The 16,286-nt window shown below is 35.5% G+C and overlaps 1 protein-coding gene across 9 annotated transcripts in view; it reads right to left on the bottom strand.

Moving 5' to 3' along the window:
• The window catches only part of LOC143246466 (calcitonin gene-related peptide type 1 receptor-like), a 182,736-nt gene that overhangs the window by 97,902 nt on the left and 68,548 nt on the right, over window positions 1–16,286 (bottom strand). For all 9 annotated transcript variants that reach the window (XM_076493231.1, XM_076493232.1, XM_076493223.1 and 6 more), the window contains one exon: window positions 11,308–11,445. In XM_076493231.1, the coding sequence (XP_076349346.1) occupies window positions 11,308–11,346 (39 nt within the window). In that variant the 5' untranslated portion in view covers window positions 11,347–11,445. The remainder of the gene's footprint in view (window positions 1–11,307; window positions 11,446–16,286) is intronic.

Raw genomic sequence — 16,286 nt, 5'->3', positions numbered from 1 at the left:
AACGTGACTAAGTTGTGGTACCGTGACGAATTTGTAAACTATGCCCTGCAACGTGAGTAAGTTGTGATACCATGACGAATTTGTAAACTATGCGCTGAAACGTGACTAAGTTGTGGTACCGTGACGAATTTGTAAACTATGCCCTGCAACGTGAGTAAGTTGTGATACCATGACGAATTTGTAAACTCTGCTCTGCGATGTGAGTAAGTTGTGGTACCGTGACTAATTTGTAAACTATGCCCTGAAACGTAAGTTGTGGTACCGTGACGTATTTGTAAACTATGCCCTGAAACGTGAGTAAGTTGTGGTACCATGACAAATTTGTAAACTATGCCCTGCAACGTGAGTGAGTTGGGATACCATGACGAATTTGTAAACTATGCCCTGCAACGTAAGTAAGTTGTGATACCATGACGAATTTGTAAACTATGCCCTGAAACGTGAGTAAGTTTTGATACCATGACAAATTTGTAAACTATGCCTTGCAACGTGGGTAAGTTTTGATACCATGACGAATTTGTAAACTATGCCCTGAAACGTGAGTAAGTTGTGATACCATGAAGAATTTGTAAACTATGCCATGCGACGTGAGTGAGTTGTGATACCATGAATAATTTGTAAACTATGCCCTGCGACGTGAGTGAGTTGTAATACCATGAAAATTTGTAAACTATGCCCTGCAACGTGAGTGAGTTGTAATACCATGACGAATTTGTAAACTATGCCCTGAAACGTGAGTAAGTTGTGGTACCGTGACGAATTTGTAAACTATGCCCTGAAACGTGAGTAAGTTGTGATACCATGAAAAATTTGTAAACTATGCCATGCGACGTGAGTGAGTTGTGATACCATGAATAATTTGTAAACTATGCCCTGCGACGTGAGTGAGTTGTGATACCATGAAAAATTTGTAAACTATGCCCTGCAACGTGAGTGAGTTGTAATACCATGAAGAATTTGTAAACTATGCCCTGAAACGTGAGTAAGTTGTGATACCATGAAGAATTTGTAAACTATACCCTGCGACGTGAGTAAGTTGTGGTACCGTGAGGAATTTGTAAACTATGCCCTGAAACGTGAGTAAGTTGTGGTACCATGACGAATTTGTAAACTACGCCTTGCAACGTGAGTAAGTTTTGATACCATGACGAATTTGTAAACTATATACTGCAACGTGAGTAAGTTGTGATACCATGACGAATTTGTAAACTCTGCTCTGCGATGTGAGTAAGTTGTGGTACCGTGACGAATTTGTAAACAATGCCCTAAAACGTGAGTGAGTTGTGATACCTTGAAAAATTTGTAAACTATGCCCTGCAATGTGAGTGAGTTTCGATACCATGAAGAATTTGTAAATTTTGCCCTGAAACGTAAGTTGTGGTACCGTGACGAATTTGTAAACTATGCCCTGAAACGTAAGTTGTGGTACCGTGACGTATTTGTAAACTATGCCCTGCAACATGAGTAAGTTGTGGTACCGTAACTAATTTGTAAACTATGCCCTGAAACGTAAGTTGTGGTACCGTGACGTATTTGTAAACTATGCCCTGAAACGTGAGTAAGTTGTGGTACCATGACAAATTTGTAAACTATGCCCTGCAACGTGAGTGAGTTGTGATACCATGACGAATTTGTAAACTATGCCCTGCAACGTAAGTAAGTTGTGATACCATGACGAATTTGTAAACTATGCCCTGAAACGTGAGTAAGTTGTGGTACCGTGACGAATTTGTAAACTATGCCCTGAAACGTGAGTAAGTTGTGGTACCATGACAAATTTGTAAACTATGCCCTGCAACGTAAGTAAGTTGTGATACCATGACGAATTTGTAAACTATGCCCTGCAACGTAAGTAAGTTGTGATACCATGACGAATTTGTAAACTATGCCCTGAAACGTGAGTAAGTTGTGGTACCGTGACGAATTTGTAAATTTTGCCCTGCAACGTGAGTAAGTTTTGATACCATGACGAATTTGTAAACTATGCCTTGCAACGTGAGTAAGTTTTGATACCATGACGAATTTGTAAACTATACACTGCAAGGTGAGTAAGTTGTGATACCATGACGAATTTGTAAACTCTGCTCTGCGATGTGAGTAAGTTGTGGTACCGTGACGAATTTGTAAACAATGCCCTGAAACGTGAGTGAGTTGTGATACCTTAAAAATTTGTAAACTATGCCCTGCAACGTGAGTGAGTTTTGATACCATGAAGAATTTGTAAACTATGCCCTGCAACGTAAGTTGTGGTACCGTGACGAATTTGTAAACTATGCCCTGAAACGTAAGTTGTGGTACCGTGACGTATTTGTAAACTATGCCCTGAAAGGTAAGTTGTGGTACCGTGACGAATTTGTAAACTATGCCCTGAAACGTGAGTAAGTTGTGGTACCATGACGAATTTGTAATCTATGCCCTGCGACGTGAGTAAGTTGTGGTACCGTGACGAATTTGTAAACTATGCCCTGCAACATGAGTAAGTTGTGGTACCGTGACTAATTTGTAAACTATGCCCTGAAACGTAAGTTGTGGTACCATGACGTATTTGTAAACTATGCCCTGAAACGTGAGTAAGTTGTGGTACCATGACGAATTTGTAATCTATGCCCTGCAACGTGACTAAGTTGTGGTACCGTGACGAATTTGTAAACTATGCCCTGCAACGTGAGTAAGTTGTGATACCATGACGAATTTGTAAACTATGCGCTGAAACGTGACTAAGTTGTGGTACCGTGACGAATTTGTAAACTATGCCCTGCAACGTGAGTAAGTTGTGATACCATGACGAATTTGTAAACTCTGCTCTGCGATGTGAGTAAGTTGTGGTACCGTGACTAATTTGTAAACTATGCCCTGAAACGTAAGTTGTGGTACCGTGACGTATTTGTAAACTATGCCCTGAAACGTGAGTAAGTTGTGGTACCATGACAAATTTGTAAACTATGCCCTGCAACGTGAGTGAGTTGGGATACCATGACGAATTTGTAAACTATGCCCTGCAACGTAAGTAAGTTGTGATACCATGACGAATTTGTAAACTATGCCCTGAAACGTGAGTAAGTTTTGATACCATGACAAATTTGTAAACTATGCCTTGCAACGTGGGTAAGTTTTGATACCATGACGAATTTGTAAACTATGCCCTGAAACGTGAGTAAGTTGTGATACCATGAAGAATTTGTAAACTATGCCATGCGACGTGAGTGAGTTGTGATACCATGAATAATTTGTAAACTATGCCCTGCGACGTGAGTGAGTTGTAATACCATGAAAAATTTGTAAACTATGCCCTGCAACGTGAGTGAGTTGTAATACCATGACGAATTTGTAAACTATGCCCTGAAACGTGAGTAAGTTGTGGTACCGTGACGAATTTGTAAACTATGCCCTGAAACGTGAGTAAGTTGTGATACCATGAAAATTTGTAAACTATGCCATGCGACGTGAGTGAGTTGTGATACCATGAATAATTTGTAAACTATGCCCTGCGACGTGAGTGAGTTGTGATACCATGAAATAATTTGTAAACTATGCCCTGCAACGTGAGTGAGTTGTAATACCATGAAGAATTTGTAAACTATGCCCTGAAACGTGAGTAAGTTGTGATACCATGAAGAATTTGTAAACTATACCCTGCGACGTGAGTAAGTTGTGGTACCGTGAGGAATTTGTAAACTATGCCCTGAAACGTGAGTAAGTTGTGGTACCATGACGAATTTGTAAACTACGCCTTGCAACGTGAGTAAGTTTTGATACCATGACGAATTTGTAAACTATATACTGCAACGTGAGTAAGTTGTGATACCATGACGAATTTGTAAACTCTGCTCTGCGATGTGAGTAAGTTGTGGTACCGTGACGAATTTGTAAACAATGCCCTAAAACGTGAGTGAGTTGTGATACCTTGAAAAATTTGTAAACTATGCCCTGCAATGTGAGTGAGTTTCGATACCATGAAGAATTTGTAAACTATGCCCTGAAACGTAAGTTGTGGTACCGTGACGAATTTGTAAACTATGCCCTGAAATGTAAGTTGTGGTACCGTGACGTATTTGTAAACTATGCCCTGCAACATGAGTAAGTTGTGGTACCGTGACTAATTTGTAAACTATGCCCTGAAACGTAAGTTGTGGTACCGTGACGTATTTGTAAACTATGCCCTGAAACGTGAGTAAGTTGTGGTACCATGACAAATTTGTAAACTATGCCCTGCAACGTGAGTGAGTTGTGATACCATGACGAATTTGTAAACTATGCCCTGCAACGTAAGTAAGTTGTGATACCATGACGAATTTGTAAACTATGCCCTGAAACGTGAGTAAGTTGTGGTACCGTGACGAATTTGTAAACTATGCCCTGCAACGTGAGTAAGTTTTGATACCATGACGAATTTGTAAACTATGCCTTGCAACGTGAGTAAGTTTTGATACCATGACGAATTTGTAAACTATACACTGCAAGGTGAGTAAGTTGTGATACCATGACGAATTTGTAAACTCTGCTCTGCGATGTGAGTAAGTTGTGGTACCGTGACGAATTTGTAAACAATGCCCTGAAACGTGAGTGAGTTGTGATACCTTGAAAAATTTGTAAACTATGCCCTGCAACGTGAGTGAGTTTTGATACCATGAAGAATTTGTAAACTATGCCCTGAAACGTAAGTTGTGGTACCGTGACGTATTTGTAAACTATGCCCTGCAACATGAGTAAGTTGTGGTACCGTGACTAATTTGTAAACTATGCCCTGAAAGGTAAGTTGTGGTACCGTGACGTATTTGTAAACTATGCCCTGAAACGTGAGTAAGTTGTGGTACCATGACGAATTTGTAATCTATGCCCTGCGACGTGAGTAAGTTGTGGTACCGTGACGAATTTGTAAACTATGCCCTGCAACATGAGTAAGTTGTGGTACCGTGACTAATTTGTAAACTATGCCCTGAAACGTAAGTTGTGGTACCATGACGTATTTGTAAACTATGCCCTGAAACGTGAGTAAGTTGTGGTACCATGACGAATTTGTAATCTATGCCCTGCAACGTGACTAAGTTGTGGTACCGTGACGAATTTGTAAACTATGCCCTGCAACGTGAGTAAGTTGTGATACCATGACGAATTTGTAAACTATGCGCTGAAACGTGACTAAGTTGTGGTACCGTGACGAATTTGTAAACTATGCCCTGCAACGTGAGTGAGTTGTGATACAATGAAGAGCTTGTAAACTATGCTGTGCAACGCAAGTTGAGGATTTAATACAATCATCTGAAAAACGAAAACACTCATGTATTTAAGTTTTCTAGTGACCGGTTGTTTCATTCCTAGTAATTTGAAACCCAGCTGAAGTTTTCAATTTGGTTAAATTGAATCGCAACATAATAAATAGTAATTGCAATAATAATAGTAAACAATTAAATATGGAGTCTAATTTCAACTCTTAAAAAATAGAAGAATGCTGGTGCTATTAAAGAAAGTTCAGTTTGATCAGGATGACAAGTATGAGGATAGAAACAAATGGTTGAAGGTTTTTCTTTCTAGGTATAATCCAGACAAGAATATGAGGATAGAAACAAATGGTTGAAGGTTTTTCTTTCTTGGTACAATCCAGACAAGAAAAACGACCTTTTACAAAGAGTATGTCGTAACGTTTGTTTTGTTTTTTTTAGAGCAAAGCCACATCGAGCTATCTGCTGAACCCACCGAGGGGACTCGAACCCCCTATTTTAGCGTGTAAATCCGTAGACTTCCCGCTGTACTAACGGGGTACAACTTCGTGACGTTTAATGTCATATTAATGTTCATAATTTTTTGACATGGGGGAGTGAAATTACTGGCATCACAATTACCGAGAGTAAAACGACTTAGAGCCAACTTTGCCATATATATATTTCTAAATTATACAACTTGTGCTATAGAATTCTTTAGTTCATAGACTCTTAAACTTTGGACAACAGTTCTGAACATAATAGTGGTGTGTTCTTAATGGTTCATTCTATGCACACACAAAAAAACTCGTAAAAACACGCCTTACTGTACAAACTGGATGTGGTAATCTTAGTTCTTTTTGTTTTAATAACTTTAAACTTTATATATACATTTTTAAACAAAAATCTCTTAAACTTTGTCCACATGTAGGAAATACGTTTCCTTCAAAAAATGTTAACGTTAATAAAAATAAATGGTTCTTGTCACTTCTAGTAACCACACAGTCACCAGCCTCGCTGAATTAAGGAAACCTAAGGCTTCTGGAAGCTGCAGCAGATATATATATCACTAATATTACTTGCCATGATGCAAAACTAAATATTTATCATTACAGAGTAGAGATTAAACTAACCATATAATACTCAGAAGTAGTTGAAAACCTACAATAAAAATTTTATAATAACAACAATTAAAAGTGGAAGGTTGTTTGTTGAATTTCGCTAAAAGCTACTCAAAAATTACCTGCAAAAGCCATTCTTAATTTAGATGGAAGGCAGCTAGTCAATGTCACCCACTGCCAACTCTCGAGTTACTCTTTCCCTACGATAAAGTGGGATTAACTATCACATTATACATGCCTATACTGCTGAACGTATGTTCCGTGACACATTCGAACCCGTGATTCACCAAGTCGTGAATTTTTAAAATTAAATGTGAATATATAAATTTATTTATTTATTTATTTATTTATTTATTTAATTATAGAAAAAATATAAATTTATACATTATACAAATATACATAAATATAAAAGTTAAAAAAATATTCTAATAATATTAAAATACAAAAGAAACACATACAAACGTTTTAATAGACAAATGTAGGGTTCATACGAGTAATCAATGCATAGCAGAAACACTTGTAACATAAAGACTTAAAGTACGGGAAGTAATCTGAAGATCGCGGATTCGAATTCTCGTCACACCGCACATACTCGCCTTTTCAGGTGTGGGGGCGTTATAATGTTACGGGTCAATCCCACTGGTTGTTGGTAAAAGAGTAACCCGAGAGTTGGCAGTGGGTGATATTGACTAGCTGCCTTCCCTCTAAATTAAGAGTGGCTTTTGCAGGTAATTCTTGAGTAGCTTTTAGCAAAATTCAACAAACAACCTTCTACTTGTAATTGTTGTTATAAAATTATTATTGTAGGTTTTCAACTACTTCTGAGTATTATATGGTTAGTTTAATCTCTACTCTGTAATGATAAATATTTCGTTTTGCATCATGGCAAGTAATATTAGTGATATATATATATGCTGCAGCTTCTAGAAGCCTCAGGTTTCCTTAATTCAGCGAGGTTGGTAACTGTGTGGTTACCAGAAGTAACAAGAACCATTTATTTTTATTAACGTTCACATTTTTTGAAGGAAACGTATTTCCTACTTCTAGACAAAGTTTAAGAGATTTTTGTTTAAAAATGTATATATAAAGTTTAAAGTTATTAAAACAAAGAGAACTAAGATTACCACATCCAGTTTGTACAGTAAAACGTGTTTTTACGAGTTTTTTGTGTGTGCACAGAATGAACCATTGAGAACACACCACTATTATGTTCAGAACTGTTGTCCAAAGTTTAAGAGTCTATGAACTAAAGAATTCTATAGCACTAGTTGTATAATTTAGAAATATATATATGGCAAAGTTGGCTCTAAGTCGTTTTACTCTCGGTAATCTTAATGCCAGTAATTTCGCTCCCCATGTCAACAAATTATAAACATTAATGTGACATTAAACGTTACGATGTATTCTTTGTAAAAAGTCGGTTTTCTTGTCTGGATTATACCTAGAAAGAAGAACCTTCAACCATTTGTTTCTATCCTCATATTCTTGTCTGGATTATACCTAGAAAGAAGAACCTTCAACCATTTGTTTCTATCCTCATATTCTTGTCTGGATTATACCTAGAAAGAAGAACCTTCAACCATTTGTTTCTATCCTCATATTCTTGTCTTGATTATACCTAGAAAGAAGAACCTTCAACCATTTGTTTCTATCCTCATATTCTTGTCTGGATTGTACCAAGAAAGAAGAACCTTCAACCATTTGTTTCTATCCTCATACTTGTCTGGATTGTACCTAGAAAGAAGAACCTTCAACCATTTGTTTCTATCCTCATATTCTTGTCTGGATTATACCTAGAAAGAAGAACCTTCAACCATTTGTTTCTATCCTCATATTCTTGTCTGGATTATACCTAGAAAGAAGAACCTTCAACCATTTGTTTCTATCCTCATATTCTTGTCTGGATTGTACCTAGAAAGAAGAACCTTCAACCATTTGTTTCTATCCTCATATTCTTGTCTGGATTGTACCTAGAAAGAAGAACCTTCAACCATTTGTTTCTATCCTCATATTCTTGTCTGGATTATACCTAGAAAGAAGAACCTTCAACCATTTGTTTCTATCCTCATATTCTTGTCTGGATTGTACCTAGAAAGAAGAACCTTCAACCATTTGTTTCTATCCTCATATTCTTGTCTGGATTGTACCTAGAAAGAAGAACCTTCAACCATTTGTTTCTATCCTCATATTCTTGTCTGGATTGTACCTAGAAAGAAGAACCTTCAACCATTTGTTTCTATCCTCATATTCTTGTCTGGATTGTACCTAGAAAGAAGAACCTTCAACCATTTGTTTCTATCCTCATATTCTTGTCTGGATTGTACCTAGAAAGAAGAACCTTCAACCATTTGTTTCTATTTTCATACTTGTCTGGATTGTACCTAGAAAGAAGAACCTTCAACCATTTGTTTCTATCCTCATACTTGTCTGGATTGTACCTAGAAAGAAGAACCTTCAACCATTTGTTTCTATCCTCATACTTGTCTGGATTGTACCTAGAAAGAAGAACCTTCAACCATTTGTTTCTATCCTCATACTTGTCACCATTGTCATCCTGATCAAACTGAACTTTCTTTAATAGCACCAGCATTCTTCTTTTTTTTAAGAGTTGAAATTAGACTCCATATTTAATTATTTACTATTATTATTACAATTACCAGTGGGTGGTGGCGATCAGCTGCCTTCCCTACAGTCTTACACTGCTAAATTAGGGACGGCTAGCACAGATAGCCCTCGTGTAGCTTTGCGCGAAATTCAAACCAAACCTTTAAATATAAGACTGCACAATAAGCAAAAAAAAAAAAAAGAGTTGCACAGTAACCATAACGATACTCTAACCCCAAATTTTAACGTCATAAATTATAAATTCCTAGGTTTAATTTTACCGCTGATATGCCAGCGAACAGTCTCGTATGACAAAAGGCAAATCTAGTCGTGAACAAATTAGCTAACGTAACATCAACGTATGATATGTCAGAAAGTAAAACAAGTTAACAGGCTGCCGTTCTGTTAATATAATTGTTTGGTAAAACCATCAAGTCAACAGGCTGCCATTCTTTTAAGATAATTGTTTGGTAAAACCATCAAGTCAACAGGCTGCCGTTCTGTTAATATAATTGTTTGGTAAAACCATCAAGTCAACAGGCTGCCATTCTGTTAAGATAATTGTTTGGTAAAACCATCAAGTCAACAGGCTGCCATTCTGTTAAGATAATTGTTTGGTAAAACCATCAAGTCAACAGGCTGCCGTTCTGCTAAGATAATTGTTTGGTAAAACCATCAAGTCAACAGGCTGCCATTATGTTAAGATAATTGTTTGGTAAAAATCATCAAGTCAACAGGCTGCCATTCTGTTAAGATAATTGTTTGGTAAAACTATCAAGTCAACAGGCTGCCATTCTGTTAAGATAATTGTTTGGTAAAAACCATCAAGTCAACAGGCTGCCATTCTGTTAAGATAATTATTTGGTAAAACCATCAAGTCAACAGGCTGTCATTCTGTTAAAATAATTTTGGTGAAACCATCAAGTCAACAGGCTGCCGTTCTGTTAAGATAATTGTTTGGTAAAAACCATCAAGTCAACAGGCTGCCATTCTGTTAAGATAATTATTTGGTAAAACCATCAAGTCAACAGGCTGTCATTCTGTTAAAATAATTTTTGGTGAAACCATCAAGTCAACAGGCTGCCGTTCTGTTAAGATAATTGTTTGGTAAAACCATCAAGTCAACAGGTTGCCGTTCTGCTAAGTTCGCTGATAATATATGTAGTTTAACAGACAACAAATGTAGACGTTTGAGATTCTACTTAATATTTCTGATAATACAGCCACATTCATCACTAATAGCTCTTAATCTGTGAGAAGTTGATAGATAACATTAGCTTCAAGTAACATTCGTCTGCACTTTCTATTTATTCATTGTATATAAAAGTTAATAACTATTTAAAAAATGAATGTCTGACAGGAAACATTGAAAATATCTATATTTATCTACAGAGAAACACGTTATACAAATATAATCGCATTTTTAATTAATTCAAGAGTTATGAAAATGTTATATTTTGGTTAAGGTGTGAAGAAAGACCAGTTTTCTCGTTAAAACTTGTCTAAAATTAATTGTTTACATCTTGTCACAGATCTGTTAAATCATAATCTTAACGTGTTACTTCATTTCAATTGTTTTGAATTAAAAAAAACAAAATGACTTAGTATACTGATGTTCAACTGAGGTTGCGTAATCACCCTGTACTGTTACACAATCATGCATTTAGTTATGATTAAATTAACTTACATTATGTTACTTTTAATTAGTTTATCTTTATAAATTTCAACGTTATTAGAAACTCGATTGCACCACAGTAAAACAGATAATTCGTACCACGTTTTGTGTCACTTTTATTATCCAACAATATTTTGAAAATATTTATATTAATTCGTGATTTACTAATATAGCCGCTGTAATAAATCACTAAATGAACAAAGAAAATTTAATGTGTGTGACTCAGTTATAAATTTTAGAGTTTATGTCATAACGACGCAATATCAACTTGCGTTACGTTATTCGGGCGGGAAGAATAAGTTATAGAAGATAAAAACGAGTACTGGTACATATCTCGTGCAATTGTTTCACTAAGTTCTTACAGGCAGTGTGTTGTGTGCCTGAGTTACGTACTGTTTTGCTGTTAATGGAGGTTTAATAAAATTTATTGGATATTATTTTCATGTAAAATTATTTCAACTAACTGACTTAATTCCCATATGGGGCTAACTTATTTGATCAAACTTACTCAAAAGTTTGGTACAATTTGAGTGTATGTAACACTAATATCCCCAAACGTAACACTAATATTACACTCTTATTCAACTGGGGAAAGTAGGGACTAACAGCTTAGACACACCTCTGAGTTCGAACAATCAAGAGAGTTGTGAATTTTTAGAACAGAAGTTGTACACTTTCCAAGATGTAACTTCTAAAAGTCATCACTTACCTTATTGACAGCAAGAGCTATCAGCAAAAAGAAGGCCATGGTGATTCGGTGTGTAAAAGTTCCGACACTGGCTGGGGTCGGAGGAAGCAGAGTGTTGTCAACCGACTTCAGCACTAGTCTGAATCTTTGTGCACGCACCTGTTAGGAAAAGGTCACTAGATGACGCTGCCTTCTCACTTTAAAAAGCCTGCACTTCAGGCGTTATAAATACACACAACGACAAGATACAAGTCTCAGGTAGAAAGTATAAAGTCTGTTAGTTTGATACGTAAAAACCTATCTGTGTCTTTTGGTATTTTTTTCTTAAAATCTAATCGTTTACAGTTAATAAAATACTTCTGTTCTTCGTACGTTTAGCCTAAACAAGGTTCAACATAAATGTAACAAAAAGACAACGTATTTTTGAAACCTCGCATGTAGGTTGACTTAGTTGAACACATGTAATTTATTAATATCCCATACTATATCTGTTATGTCCTAAGATCACATACACAGTTATGTGGCAAAACACTAGAGGAGTATTTGAAATGAAATCGTTCTTAATTTACTGCTATAATTTTGTACGAAGTTTGAGCCTCAAGTGCAACCACCACTGAAGAATGAAATTTAGTTTTCCAAAAAACAAAAAACTAGGCCTTTTCTTCTATATATAAGTAAGTGGTTTATAAGAAAGTAATTTGTTTGTTTTTAAATAAGAAAATAGTGGAAGCTTTAGAATACTGCAGTTGTCGTTCGATTCCCTACCCGACTTGCTTTGATATTTTCTACAAAATAATTTTATTAAATAATAAACAAACATTCTAAAAACGTCAGAAGAACGTCCCTACTTACACTCTTCTTATAAAATATCTTTGCAGTATTTTTTGTAACAAAAAAACCAAAAAGAACAAGTAAGTTTTGAAAGTTTGGTAATTTATAATATAAAACTTAAACTATAACAACTGGGTTTGTTTTTATCAGTAGCACATTAGGGCTTTAAACTCTTATAAAGTCAGTCAGGTCTGATCATAGAATGTATTAGTTCATTGTTTATTTTTTAATGTGACTTAAGGTGAACTTAATACCAAACCTTACAGTGATCAACATAGTAATGAAGGTATAGAACCATAAGTAAGAAAAACGTTAGTGTTAAATATGTAAATAACATAAATGCTTCTAATTTCATTGGGTTTTTATTTATAAATCAGAGATACCTCGCTTAAGATAACTAACATATAATTTTTTTCCATTTGTTTTGTTTTTAGTGACGTATTTCACACATGTGTTATTCAATCATACTGTTGTCTTCTTTTGCATGTCTCTCCTTCACATGTACAGGTACACTACATCACTGTAATACGAGTCAAATAAAAGTCTTGTTAGATGTTGCAATGGTACAGCGAACTGTCCCATTAAAACACGGCGACATTAATCACTCGTGTCCCGAGGTACCTGAATTATTAAACGAACTCAGCATGGTTGTCTACCTTGCTTTAATTTTTTTCTTTCTTTGTAAGACGATTCCTTTACTATTTCTCAGATAATCCAGTAAACCAATCAAATTTGTTTCATTCTGTCTTATTTTCATTTCATTGCAAATTTGTCTCTTAATATTTAACACAGATTAATATACATTCGATACAAATCGAATGAGCACAATATACTTCTCAGTTGTGGACGTGAAGTGTACTTTACACACAACAAATATTGGAAGGTTAAGTATAATTAGTCAGATGTATCTGATAAAATAAACAATAATCAATCACTTCTTACACTGTTATCAGATATCATTGTAATGTATATATATTTAAGTATCATTAGAGCTGGTATAAGATATCATTGTACTGTATATAAAGTTCAGTTTGTTTGTTTTGAATTTCGTGCAAAGCTACTCGAGGGCTATCTGCGCTAGCCGTCCCTAATTTAGTAGTGTAAGATTACAGAGAAGGCAGCTAGTCATCACCATCCACCATCAACTCTTAGACTACTCTTTTAGCAACGAATAGTGGAACTGAACGTAACTTATAATGTTTGCACGGCTGAAAGGGTGTGCATGTTTGGAATGACGGGGATTAGAATCCTAGACCCTCATATTACGAGTCGAGCGCCTCCTAACCAACTGGTCATACCTGGTCTATATTCTTTTATTTTTTCCTTTGTCTAAGCTTTGAAACAAGTTAATTCATTTCAGGAAATTATTTTAATAACAAAAAAGAAAAGATCCATAGTTCTTTGTCTACTTAAATACTTTAAAAATAAGTATATATGTAAAATTCACATTGAAATATAGAAATACTAAGCCTTAATGAGACGTGCTGAACAGAAAAAGTATCGGTTAAAAAGCACTGTTTTACGTAAGGTACATAATTTTTGATATAATAAACTTATCTTGAAGCGCCATCTGTTGTATAAACACAAATTAAATTCCATTTAAGGAAGCTTTAAACAAATTATAAAATATTTTTTTAAGTTAGTCCTTTTGTTTTTCAACATAAAGCCAAGAAAATTTTTTTTATGAAAATCAAGTTTATTGTAATTTTTTGCATTTCTCTATCATACAGTTATGAGAATGTTTATACTACTATGTACTGAACAAAAGGCCTCGTCGGCTTTTATTTGTTTGTTGAATTTCGCACAAACTTAATGAAAGACTATCTGCAGTAACCCTTCCTTATTTTGAAATGATAAGTTAAGAGGGGAGCAACTAGTTAGTACCACACAGCCACCGTCAAATTGTGGGATACTCGACATCTAAAGCTCAAAGCGCATTTATTTTTGTTCAGAGGGTGGGTTGGTGACGGGTTTCAAATCACAGAAACTTAGATCCATAGTTCGACACTTCGACAGCATTTACCCTTAGGTTTTAGAAGTGGTAAAGGCTCAAGTATGAATTTCCTTGATCATACCTATGCACATTGATTCTTAAACATAAATGTTTACTTTCCCTTAGATATTTTTTACCAATAAAAACTCCCAGACTCATACACAAAACTCATTAACATGAAGCGATTGTTGTTGTTTCGAATTAAGCACAAAGCTACACAATGGGCTATCTATGCTCTACCCACCACGGGTATCGAAACCTGGTTTTTCGCGTTATAAGTCCGCAGACATATCTCTGAGATACTGGGGGGCAACATGAAACGAACCCACCAATAAAAATATTTTCAAGATAATGTAGATGCTATTGTGACTAATGTAGATACTATTGTGACTAATGTAGATACTATTATGACTAATGTAGATGCTATTGTGACTAATGTAGATACTATTGTGACTAATGTAGATGCTATTGTGACTAATGTAGATGCTATTGTGACTAATGTAGATACTATTGTGACTAATGTAGATGCTATTGTGACAATTCTTACAAAATTTAAGTTAACAGAAAAATAGGCAGCGTGAATGTAAACATTCCGAAAATTACCCTGTAGTTTGATATGATATCACATACTCTTATTGTAATGACGTCTGTAATAATTCAGCTTACTCCTAGGAACAGATTCTTCGTGATATGAAGAAAACAATCAACATTTGTACGACAGTTCTAATATTTTTTCATCACATTTGAAAACAATACTGGTGTTTAGTAACTTTCCATGAATGTGCAACAGTTTTAATGCTCGCCCTTTTAGCCGGGGGGAGTGTTGTAATGTGACAGTCAATCCCACTGTTCGTTGGTAAAAGAGTAACCCAAGAGTTGGTGGTGGGTGGTGATGACTAGCTGCCTTTCCTCTAGTCTTACATTGCTAAATTAGGGATGGCTAGCGTAGATAACCCTCGTGTAGCTTTGTGCGAAATTCAAAACAAAACTAAAAACCAAACCAATTCTAATGTGTTTTGGTCACATTTGAAAACAAGACTGGTGTTTAAAAACTTTTCAGATTTGTAAAACAAATTTATTTCTGTAAAGGTATGCACCATAAGTAATTTACTGGACCTTTGTGGTGTAGTTTAATGGGCTCTTACTTTCTTATTCCACTTTTAAAACTGATATTTTTTTTCAGTGCACGTACATATTAACATAAATCATTTTTATCATCAAATACTATTCAATGAATATCCTCTTTTAAAATTTTGAATTCGGTCAAAATTAAAATTTTTTATACTTTGTTGCTTCCGAAAGATTTTGTCTATCGTTAAATTTCGTGAAATTATTGAAATATTCTTTTTTAGCAATTGTTCCATGCGTATTTTTTGGTTACTATTTATAATTCAATATCTTCATTTTGTTTCGTTTCGTTCTCTTGACATCAACCGCTTTTCATGATCATTAACTAAATTCTAAACCGTATTTCAATAAACTGAAAAAAAAAAACCACATTGAGAAAATGACAAGCTTGAACGTCCACAGGAGTTATATTGTCTAGGGAACTGAGTTACCACAGCAACGATAGAAAATCATATAATGTATGGTCGACTGACAATCCAGGCATACGGTGAGTGTGTATTGTTGTTTAAAAAGTAGATTGTTGTGCCTCAAGATGGGTTGTGTGTAAGTCATATCTTCCATGTTGTTCCGGATAGATACTCTTTACACGACACAGCCACATGAAATACCCTCGGGTTGAAACACAAATTTCCTTAATTTACAATCTGTTTATCACGGCAAAGATAATCACTCATTAGGGTAAAACGTCTGCACGGCTACTCTTAATTGAAGAGCAGGATTAAACTTGGTGACGTTTCCACAAGTGCAAATTTGGAGCGTACTGTACGGCAAATTGTGGACTCCAGCCTGGGGCTATCAAATACGCATTCCTGATCACTAATCTCTAGCCACGCCCAGTCCGGATACAAAGACAGACGTACTGATAAAAGTTAGATAAATGGATTATAAAACAAGTACAGTACATATACAAAGTGTAATCGCTTGTTCAGCATTCGATGTTGAGTTATCGTCACGAGTCGTCTTTTTTTACTATGTTTTATGGAATACAGGGGTGAGAACTATTGTTTTAGGCTACCCTGGTTTAAAGTTTCAGTTTTGTTTCGCTTGC

The sequence above is a fragment of the Tachypleus tridentatus genome, chromosome 3, assembly GCF_004210375.1.
Source record: "Tachypleus tridentatus isolate NWPU-2018 chromosome 3, ASM421037v1, whole genome shotgun sequence".
Lineage (NCBI taxonomy): Eukaryota > Metazoa > Arthropoda > Merostomata > Xiphosura > Limulidae > Tachypleus > Tachypleus tridentatus.
The sequence above is the reverse complement of the archived record's forward strand: the minus strand, read 5'-3'. Positions and strand labels throughout refer to the sequence as shown.